Source organism: Engraulis encrasicolus, chromosome 1, assembly GCF_034702125.1.
Source record: "Engraulis encrasicolus isolate BLACKSEA-1 chromosome 1, IST_EnEncr_1.0, whole genome shotgun sequence".
Classification (NCBI taxonomy): Eukaryota; Metazoa; Chordata; class Actinopteri; order Clupeiformes; family Engraulidae; genus Engraulis; species Engraulis encrasicolus.
The window spans coordinates 14,762,064-14,773,013 of record NC_085857.1 but is presented as its reverse complement, the minus strand read 5'-3'; the positions used below and the strand labels follow the sequence as shown (position 1 = coordinate 14,773,013).

Genomic DNA, 10,950 nt, shown 5'->3' with positions numbered 1-10,950 from the left:
ATGTTGACATAAAGCCCTTCCAGCAGCCCCCATCTGGCTGGACATCACATAAAAACTCACCTGACACAAGGGGACAACACACAGGGGAAGAAAAAAATCCCTTCTACAGGTATCCCCAGGATCCAGAAGAAGAAGAAGAAGAAGAAGAAGAAGAGGAAGAACACAGAAGAAGAAGAATTGTCAGTACAGTAGTTGTATCTGCAGACGCTGGAGGACCATCAGCATGAGTGGGAAAGTGGTGTCCATGTTGGCTCTTCTGCTGGCCCTCTCCCATGCTCTGGCCCAGGAGGTAAGACCACCACACCACTTACGTACACGTCCTCTATAAGTTTAAACTATCAATGGCTACGGTTACATTATGTTTTTAATTCTGAATTAATAATTCAGAGTTAAATAGTTCGGTCAAGTTTACTTTGATCTTTCATTTAATTCTGAATTGTGAAGTGTTCACATGGTGTTTTCAAAGCGGAATTAACGTTTATTCAGAATTAAACTGAGTTAATTCGGAATTAAATGTGATCACTAATCACTGCTGTCTTACAGCCAGAGATGTATAAAATAGTAATAGAAGAAGGGCTACTGTTGCAGATGTACAGTAATTACAAGACTAGTTTGTTATTACATGGTTGCAATTATGTAATATCATACTACTAGGGATGTAATTACACCCGTCACAGTACTTCTACTTCTGTGCTATACATCTCTGCTTACAATAAGCGTTGTCATATGGTATTTGCATCCTTGTAGTGTAGACCCTATTGTTTTCTATTTCAATATGATGATGTGAATAATTGTACACATTTTAGTATGATGTGTCTTATTAATGATGCTGCTCCTTCTAGTGGGTGACTTGTAGTCAGAAGGGCAACTCAAATGCATTGAGTTGCCACCATGTGATTGACTGGTCAGAAATTTGCCTCAATGAACAGATGTAACAGGTGTTCCTGATAAAGTGGCCGGTGAGTCGTATTTGCAAACATATAGGTTGAACTGCATTGACTATCTGTAGTAGTGCTATTATTATTATGGAGTTATTGGAGTTCTACAATTCCTAATCCCTGTGTTTTGTCCAATTTATTACCAGAGTCAGGACAACATGAAGGGTGAGTTTGTCTGCCGTGTCTCTTAATTTTGCTTGTTTTTTGTGTCTCTGTCATCTTAGTTTTCTATGATAAATACTTAAAAAAAATACTTTTATTTTACTTCCTTCTCTTAGAACAAAATGCAGAAGAAAAGAAAAGTAGAGCCTTGCTTTACGGTTCATGTAAAGTACAATTCTGTGATCTCTTCATTGTTTTGCTCGTTTCCTGTGTCTCTGTCATTTTAGTTATACATTTTTCATGACGAATACTTTTTAAAATCCTTTTTTTCTTCTCACAAATTGAAGACGAACTTGACACCTCAAATGACCAGGAAGAAAAGCAAGGTGAGTAGAGACTTGCTTTACCAAAGTTAAGAGCAATCCTGTGCTCAGAACTCAGAATGCTAACACTTCAGATTAAGATTAACATTTTTTTAATTCTAAGAATTTATTACAAAGTCCACAGGCTCACCACTTATCATGCCTGTCAATCATTTGTCAGGCGTTCATTCACAATGTTCTCGTTATTGATGCAATTTATTAATGTTAATGTGATTTTCCTGTTCACTGCCAGTAAGGTCTATACCAGTGGTTCTTAACTTTTTTTCGTCAAGCACCCCCTTACCTGTGACCAAGAGAAGCTGCGCACCCCCAACCCAAACTTCTACACTTCTATATGCCCTAAAAAATGACTTAAGTGATTTATCATGATGATTCTTGCTTGAGACATTCATCAATACCTTAATGACTTGACATGGTGACCAAAAGCGGTTTGAATTTCCTCAACACAACCACAATTCTGCGCACCCCCTGAAATCTCTGGCGCACCCCCAGGGGGTGCCCGGACCCCAGATTGAGAACCAGTGGTCTATACTGTTGAAATTATCACAACAAGGACCTGGGCTATTTGGCTCTTAGCAAACATCATGTTTACGCAACCATCGTCAGATTCTCAGCTGCTCATCCTTGCAACAAGCAGTGAAATGTTATCCCTGCTAACTAATGTTAGCGTGCTAACTGTTTGTATGTGGTGTTATTTCTCCACAAGAACCGGGAGAGGAGCCTGACATCACTTCGAGAATCATGGAGGCGAATAAACGTAATCAAGCATGCACACACATACGCACACACACACACACACACACACACACACACACACACACACACACACACACACACACACACACACACACACACACACACACACACACACACACACACACACACACAGATAAAGGTTAAATGTTTTACAACGGGTTATCTAAGGTTTGAATAATGCTTAACAAAGGCATAACTAATGCTTAACAAGGAGTCTGTATTATAAAGTGTTACCGCAAGTTGTTGTTTAAAGTTGTTATTTTTGTTTTGTTCCACAACAAAAGGGATCTATGGATACTATGCGGGATTTCTAATGGAGGGAGACGTAGCCGTGCCCAGAGGGCGGAACGCCAGGAAGTGTGCTGACAACAAGCCATGTCTTTGGGAGAAGTCCCCCTCGGGGCTGGTCAGGGTGCCTTACAGGATAGCCTATGGATTCTGTAAGTATCTTCAAATATATCTCAATTGTATGGTATAATGTACTACTGATGTACTACTAATGTACTGTAGATCTTAACAAATGAAGAGTTCAGATCATGCAAGACAGTAAGTAATAATAATAATAATAATAATAATAATAATAATAATAATAATAATAATAATAATGATGGTAATAATAATTATGTGCATTTCTTTTAGTTCACTTTTGTAGTTCATTGTTGTGTAGAATAATATAAATATTTTAATTAAATAAATGAAATGTAGCCTACAAATATGTCACTGATGGCGATAGCTATTATTTAGAAATACATTTTTAAAGATTTCTGAAAAGCCACTTAAAGGGTCTTGCATCAAATGTTTTAGACTATTCCATAATGCACTGCAACTTATAGCCTAGATGTTTTTCTTTTTTTTCTTTTTTCTGCCCAAAGCTTCATCAAAGACGATCAATATTTAGATGTTTTTGTTTTCCTGTAAGTTTACATTTTTCAATATTGATTTTTTTTTTTTTTAACCAAAGCTCGGGCAAAGAGAGACATTATAAAGAAGGCAATGGAGACGTTCCATCAGAAGACCTGCATCCGCTTCGTTCCTCAGCTTCCTCACGAAATGACATTCCTCGAGATCGAATCCAGAGAAGGGTGAGTCTGGCAAATTTGGAGCGAAGGGTGCCGCTGGGGGAGGTGGGGGGGGGGGGGGTGTGTGTTGCAGATTCTAAGGGCGCAAGCACTGACAGCACTGACATGTGCCCTTAAAGGGGCCAAAAATTCTAATCTTTCATGGGGCCCAAAATAATAATAATAATAATAATAATAATAATAATAATAATAATAATAATAATAAAACGAAGAAGAAGAATAACAATCAAAATGAATATTTAATAATATGTTGTGTCATGATGTGTCCATATGATGGTCCTGGGAAAGTCTGTCTGGAAAGATTGATGGAAAGATGGAAGGAAAGACTGGCTGGAAAGGCCTTGAACTTAAAAAGTGATGAACTAATTAATCAGATAAATTAAACACAGATAGTAATGGATAAATATGAAAATTTAATGTATTAATATTATGAATACAATTATTATTAATCTCGCGTCTTGATGTGTCCACAGTAAAAAAAAAACAGTATTTCAAGTTCAACATTGCATTACATTATATTACATTGCATTTGGCATTTCAAAAGAGGACATAATCATAGCCAACATCACAAGCAAATGCAAAGTGCACAGGAGATATACAGAACAACAAGTGAAGAGTTCAGATGCAAAACCCCCTAAGTGCCTTTTCAGAAAATAATCTTAATTCATTTTTATTTAATACAAAGCTATCAAAATTGCACATTTTTTTTTATTTTATTTATGTAATATAACTATTTATTTGTATTATCAAGTACATGAATGTAAACCAAACCAACAACAGGGTTCTCTAAAAATATAAACTGCAGGTTTTCAGAAATGGAGTTAGGGGGTTTTGTATCTGAACTCTTCAGGTGCAGATGCAAAGAAGGTTTTTTTTTTTTTTTTTTAAACGAGTACACACACAACACACACACACACACACACACACATACACACACATCATGTCAGTATTTCAACACTGTGGGACCAAATGTAATCTACTCAAAAAGATATTAAAATCAGCTCTCTAAGCTCTCTATGATCAACATTCCTTTGTGAACAGTTGATTTGTTTAGCATATCAGCTCTCTAAGCGTTGAATTAACACTGTGTTTATTTTTAACTGTGCAGCTGCTGGTCCTACGTGGGAAAGAGGGGCTACAGGCAGGTGGTGTCCTTGAACGCGCGGGGGTGCGTGTATCATGGGATCGTGCAGCACGAGCTCCTTCACGCACTGGGATTCTATCACGAGCACACCAGGAGCGACCGCGACCAGCACGTCATAATCAACTGGAGAAATGTACTAAGAGGTGATGGATGGATGGATGGATGGATGGATGGATGGATGGATGGACGGATGGATGGATGGATGGATGGATGGATGTGTGGATGGATGGGTGGATGGGTGGATGAATAGATACCATGAGCACTCCAGGAATGACAGGGACCAGCACGTCATAATCAACTGGAGAAATGTCCGAAGAGGCGTGAGACATGATGGATGGATGGATGGATGGATGGATGGAAGGATGGATGCATGGATAGATGGATGGATGGATGGATGGATGGATGGATGAGAAAAGTCAGTCTATCTATCTATCTATCTATCTATCTATCTATCTATCTATCTATCTATCTATCTATCTATCTATCTATCTATCTATCTATCTATCTATCTATCTATCTATCTATCTGACTCTGTCTGTCTGTCTGTCGTTCTGTCTGCAGGTTATTATGGAAACTTCCAGAAGAGGGACACCAATAACCTGAACACTCCATATGACTACGGCTCTGTCATGCATTATGGCAGGTAATGTAGAACACAACACAGGAACTGTAGAATAGAATAGAACAGAATAGAACAGAACAGAACTGAATATAATAGAATAGAATAGAATAGAATAGAATAGAATAGAATAGAATAGAATAGAATAGAATAGAATAGAACAGAACAGAATAGAACAGAATAGAACAGAATACAACAAACTAGAATAGAATAGAACAGAACAGAATAGAACAAAATGGAATAGAAGAGAAGAGAAGAGAAGAGAAGAGAAGAGAAGAGAAGAGAAGAGAAGAGAAGAGAAGAGAAGAGAAGAGAACAACACAGAACAGAATAGAACAAAAGAGAATAGAATAGACCAGAATAGAACAAAATGGAATAGAATAGAATAGAATAGAACAGAATAGAATAGAGCAAAATAGAATAGAATAGAACTGAATAGAATGGAATAGAGTAGACTAGAATGGAATAGAATAGAATAGAATAGAATAGAACAGAATTTATTGTCATGCCATTGTCGACTCCTGTCTCTCCTCCACTGTCCTATCAGAAAAAAAGGTGTAAAAAGCCCCCCAAAAATATTTTTAAAAAGACTTTTTCTTTTTTGTAGTCTGGTAAGCCAGACAAACATGAAAATGGTATGGCATTGAATGTCCAAAGCTGTGGAGGCAATAGTTGGCGTTCAAACCATGGACCTGTATGCTTGAAATCGTGAAAAGGTTAGGTGAAGGAGTGTGTTTTTGTGTGTTCACCAAGATCTCTCTCTCTCTCTTTCTCTCCTACAGATACTTCTTTTCAAATCGCAGCGGGCCCACCATCACACCTCGTAGAAACCCTGGCTTTACCTTAGGGTTGCAGCAGGCAATGACCGAGATTGACATTCTCAAGGTCAACAGGTTATACGAATGCGGTAAGTGGCCCTATGGTACATTACATCACATCAGGGGTGGGGAACCTTTTTCATTCAAAGGGCCACTTGAAATTCCTCCAGGGGCTGTAAAAGTCCTCCGAGGGCCGTACTATGAACATTAACCAGAATTTCCCCCTGCACTTTAGGTTTGTATTGAAGACAGACACCTTCCAAACAGACCCCACCTTCCCTAGCTCCCCTGAATGTAGCTTCATTGTATTGCAGATGTAATTCCTAAGATGCCTTTAGAAAACGTGTCATATTTCATGCAAAGCTGCATAACATTAAAATTATATTGGGGGCCGGATAAAACTGCCTCAGCATAGGTTCCCCACCCCTGTATTACATGTGTTGTCCCCAACAGGACCAGTGCTAGGCATAGCCTAGACAAGGCAGTCGCCTAGGGCGGCAAATTTGTTGGGGGCACCCGAACGCTCATCGAATGAAATAAGACTTAATTAAGCTTTACATTGACAATGATTATTCATGGGCAATCAGTATAGAGTATTTACTGTAGGTACGAGATCAGCTGTGCTCGATCAGATATACAACACTGTTTAACTTCAGAGGTGGAAGAAGTACTGAAGTTGTGTACTTAAGTAAAAGCTGAAGTACCCTGCGAAAAAATTACTCAAGTGAAAGTAAAAGTTGTTTACCAAAAACGTACTTAAGTAAAAGTCCTAAGTACTAACTTTTAAATGTACTTTTCAGTACAAAAGTACAAGTAGGCCTACACGCGCACTGGCTGTCTTTCTCCATGTCTACCTACTTGATACAATAGGAAAAATTGTCTGCAACGGTTTTCGGTTCCATTTGAACATGACTATGGAGTCCTGTTAATGTTTTTAAAAGTATATTTTCTATCTGGGTGTCAATTTGGAAGAGGGGCTTGGTCCCACCTCCCTGCCCGCAGCTGAGGCTACTGAAATATCCACGAAACACAACAGGAAAACCTAGGATAAATGTAACTAGTAACAAAGTCTTCTCCTAGAAATGTAAGGAGTAGAAAGTACAAGTAATTGTCAAAAAATGTAATTGAGTAAAAGTAAAAGTCTGCATTTTTATTTTTACTCAAGTAAGTAAAAATTTCAGAAAAAACTACTTAAGTACAGTAACGAAGTAAAAATACTTAGTTACGTTCCACCTCTGTTTAACTTAAACAGTCTTCTTGTTTAAGTTAAACAGTTAGACATAATGAACTTAATACAATGTTTAAGATAACAGTTAGACATAATGAACTTAATACAATATACAACACTGTGTTTACAGATGCTAGTTTCTAAATGCACGAAAAGGAAAGGGGGTGTTCGCCTAGGGCACCAGATTGACTACAACCGGCCCTGGTCCCCGACCAAGGGAAAGAGGTGTATTGCAATGGATGCGTTCCAATATGCGACCTTGCGTCCTCCACTTATGCTCGTGGCCTCGTAACAGGAAGTAATATGTCGTGATGTCATCACTGACAGCACTATATTTCAATTTCTCGCAAAAGCTCAGTTGTAAAGTAATTCTCTCATTGGCAAACTGGATGGTAAATGAAGAATAGTGCCCCAATTTTTTTGGGATAGGCTGACAGAGGGGAAACTTAATTATTTGCTCCACAGAGGTGGGGCATCAGCAAAACGTGAGGCCACAAGCCCAAGTGGAGGATGCAAGGTTGCATATTGTCACATTGTCACTGACATCACATTACACTTGGCCTTTATCTTAAGGAATGTACAGTTATTTAGGTACAAGGGTATACTGTTGCTGAATATTGTAAGTAACTTTTGTCATAGATATGGCCTACTTTTACATGTGAAATGTTATGAAATGTATACTACAGTGTGAGAAAGCATGTCTGCGCTTCAGCCCTTGTGGTGCTCACAGTCCAGGGGTCCGTTTCTCGATTCTTGTCGTTGCTAACCGTCTTAAGACCATCTTAAGACTGTTTTACCATTCCCTTGGATTTAGTCGAGAGAGAGTTGAGTCGCTCTTACGAAGGACGTTGCTACCGTCGTTAGCAAAGACGCTTTCGAGATACGGACCCCAGGACAGCAGAATGAAGACACACTGGGCTACTTCTCAGTGGCTAGACCCAGGGGTGACCGGAGCACTCAGCATACTTTTAGAGGTTTTTTTTTTATTTTTTTGGTGCACAAAGTGACTGACGATTCGACGCACTTGCGTCTTCCTCAGAGTCAAGACTTGTCTGTGTATTTAATTTGTTCTTTCATCTTCTTTTACAGATGTGCCAAAATGAGGATGGATCATGAAGACCGAAGGCACCACCGCCTTATGAATCATATAAATGACTAATATCTCCTTTATATACTTTTTGAGTCATTTAAGGCACCGTTCAAGAAATACTGCATTACTATGAAAAAAAAGGTTTACCAATCGTTTCATTGTGTAATTTTTCTGAAACTGAATAAAAATCAAAATGATCATTGGAGACCTCAGTGTATTTTTGTACTACTATATCCTCATATTGAGCAGAGTAACATTTGAGAATGAAGTGGGAGTAAAATAAATGATAGACCTAAATATGAGCTGTGTGTGTTGGCAGCCCTGCCCTAATGGTTAGGGAGTAGAGATGTACGTAAAAAGTAAAAGTAGAGGTTAGAAAAAGAGACACTCCAACACCGGTAACTTAACCGAGTAACCAGTAGACCAGTGTACCTGTTTTACGATCAACTGACCCTTCGCTGGTTAGATCAAATTTGGGTTGAGTTCATTTAAGTGGTTCATTTGAGTGTTTTTCAGTAAAAGCACCTCATTAACACCAGTGGAATAACTGGTGTCACAATTACTGTGTGTAATATCAATATTGTGCGCTTGTGTGTGTGTGTGTGTGAGAGAGAGAGAGAGAGAGAGAGAGAGAGAGAGAGAGAGAGAGAGAGAGAGAGAGAGAGAGAGAGAGAGAGAGAGAGAGAGAGAGATTATTGTCAATGTCTTATTTAAATGATTTTAGTTAAACTGCGCTTGGAGACTGGTCAAACACAATTTTAAACTTTCTGGGCTAACCCTGTTACATAGATTGTTGACAATAAAGTACACTTGACTTGACTTGATGTGCTAGTGTTGTACTTACACCATTAATTTACTTATACTTTTACTTTTACTTTTGAGTCCTCTACTACAGAGTGAGATCAGAGGGTCTCCCCACACCTTCCTTATGGAGTGTGTTCCAATATGCAACCTTGCATCCTCCACTTGTGCTTGTGGCCTCGTACCATTGACATATGTCATGATGACATCACTGACAACAGCATTATATTTCAATATAAAGTCAATTGTAAAGTCATTTTCTCATTTGCAAACTGGATGGTGAATGAAGAATTGTCCCCCCAACAATTGTTGTGCTGACAGCGGGGAAACTTAATTGTTTTCTTCACAGAGGCAGGGCATGAGCAAAATGTGAGGCCACAAGCCCAAGTGGAGGACGCAAGGTCGCATATTGGAATGTACAGAAAGTGCTTGAACAGGGCACCACCACCACATTGCTCCAGGGATTGCAAATATGATCCTGGTCCTGAATAACTAGGCAGCAGCCAAGTGAAATGTAGTACAAAATCAGAGTTAGGGAGCTGGAACTAGGAAGACATTTATCTCACAGGAGCACAGCAGTGCAGATAAGCAGCATAATGGTGCACAACATGATTAAAAAAACATGGAACTTTTGGGTTTTTTTTTCTCCAGGGCATAATATACCAATTCATATATAACATTTTATTTTAATATAACATTTTAGATGTGGAGGCGCTCACTGTCAGATAGAGATCAATTACAGTTCACTGAGATCACAAATAGGACCTTTAGGACTAGGCCAATAGGACATTCACAGAAACATATCAGCCTAATATCAGACCAGTGTATAAGATTTAGCACCACCTGGTGGTCAGAATGAACAACAACCATACCACTACAATAGTCTATGGTTCTTTCCAATATCCTAACTCCTGTCCTCCCCAAGTGCTTGTGGACTCGTGAGAACGTCACAAGAAGTCATTCACCATAGAAGTTAAATTCAATACTTCGCAAAATCGCAATTGAATGTCATTTTCTCATTTGAAATCAGGATTTTGAATGGGGAAAGTCTCCCAAAAGTTGTTGTGGCTAGGCTGACAGCGGGGAAACTTCATTGTTTTCTCCACGGAGGAGATGGGTAGGCCCTATCTTGTGAAGTACGAGGCCACAAGCAGAAGTCGAGGACTGTAGTCATGATGTTGGAATGAACCCCAGGAAAGACGTCTATAATCTTCACCTGCACTGGCATCAATAAGCCTGCAAGTGAAGAAGAAATATAAATACAGCCCGTTTATACCCTTCATTTACCACTGCTGAGCACAGGAAATGTAGTTTTCTGGTCACAGAGGAATGCAATAAATTCATAAATATTTGCACCAGTGGTTGATTGCATTCCTTGGTGACCTGAAAACTAAACTTCCCATGCCCAGGATTGGTAAATGGATGGTAAATGGACAGCATTTATATATGACTCCTACTATAACACTCCTTCGAGCAATGTGCCCAGATGATACAAATATTTATAAATGATCTCTGGGCACATTCAGTGCAGCAGGTTGACATTGAGAATGAAGATATCAGTAACACAATACATGAAAGTGAACTGGCATGAAAAAATTATAAACAAAGTATGTTCCTTAACTTTCATTCATAAATTGGTCAGGCTGATATAGAAGGTGCAAGCCCCCCACATTTGAGCTTGGATGGGGACCCCGGTTCGAGTCCGAATGGGGTAATTTCCCAGCCCTACCCCATATCTCTCTCCTGCTCATTTCCTGTCTCCTCTCACACTGCCCTATCATAATAAAGGTCCAGAAAGCCCAAAAACAAACTTTAAAAAATGAAAGCAAATGAATGTCCACCTACTGTGTGCTATGAACCACCAGCATGTCCAGGTAGACTGTACTGTATGTGCAGTGCTGTATGAACCACTAATCCAAGTGATTATGAGGAAAGCACACCCCAGGAGCACTTTTTATTCTGGACTGCAAAGGATATGATTACACTTCTTAC

The 10,950-nt window shown here is 39.1% G+C and overlaps 1 protein-coding gene across 1 annotated transcript; it reads left to right on the top strand.

Annotated features, from left to right (window-relative positions):
* The first annotated feature begins 207 nt into the window (after nucleotides 1–207).
* LOC134449152 (low choriolytic enzyme-like) lies at nucleotides 208–8,279 on the top strand. Its single transcript, XM_063198999.1, has 10 exons — nucleotides 208–289; nucleotides 1,085–1,103; nucleotides 1,388–1,426; nucleotides 2,130–2,180; nucleotides 2,464–2,619; nucleotides 3,141–3,261; nucleotides 4,367–4,545; nucleotides 4,964–5,045; nucleotides 5,804–5,928; nucleotides 8,157–8,279. Exons 1-10 carry the CDS (start codon nucleotides 224–226, stop codon nucleotides 8,168–8,170), a joined length of 852 nt encoding a protein of 283 aa, XP_063055069.1. The 5' UTR covers nucleotides 208–223; the 3' UTR covers nucleotides 8,171–8,279.
* The last annotated feature ends 2,671 nt before the right edge of the window (nucleotides 8,280–10,950 follow it).

What these genes read in the sequence shown, in the direction of transcription:
- LOC134449152 (XM_063198999.1), top strand. Translation starts at nt 224, where the DNA reads ATGAGTGGGAAAGTGGTGTCCATGTTGGCTCTTCTGCTGGCCCTCTCC. An exon ending in AATCATGGAGGCGAATAAAC is followed by an intron (nt 2,181 to 2,463) that starts GTAATCAAGCAT and finishes CCACAACAAAAG; the next exon opens with GGATCTATGGATACTATGCG. An exon ending in GAGATCGAATCCAGAGAAGG is followed by an intron (nt 3,262 to 4,366) that starts GTGAGTCTGGCA and finishes TTAACTGTGCAG; the next exon opens with CTGCTGGTCCTACGTGGGAA.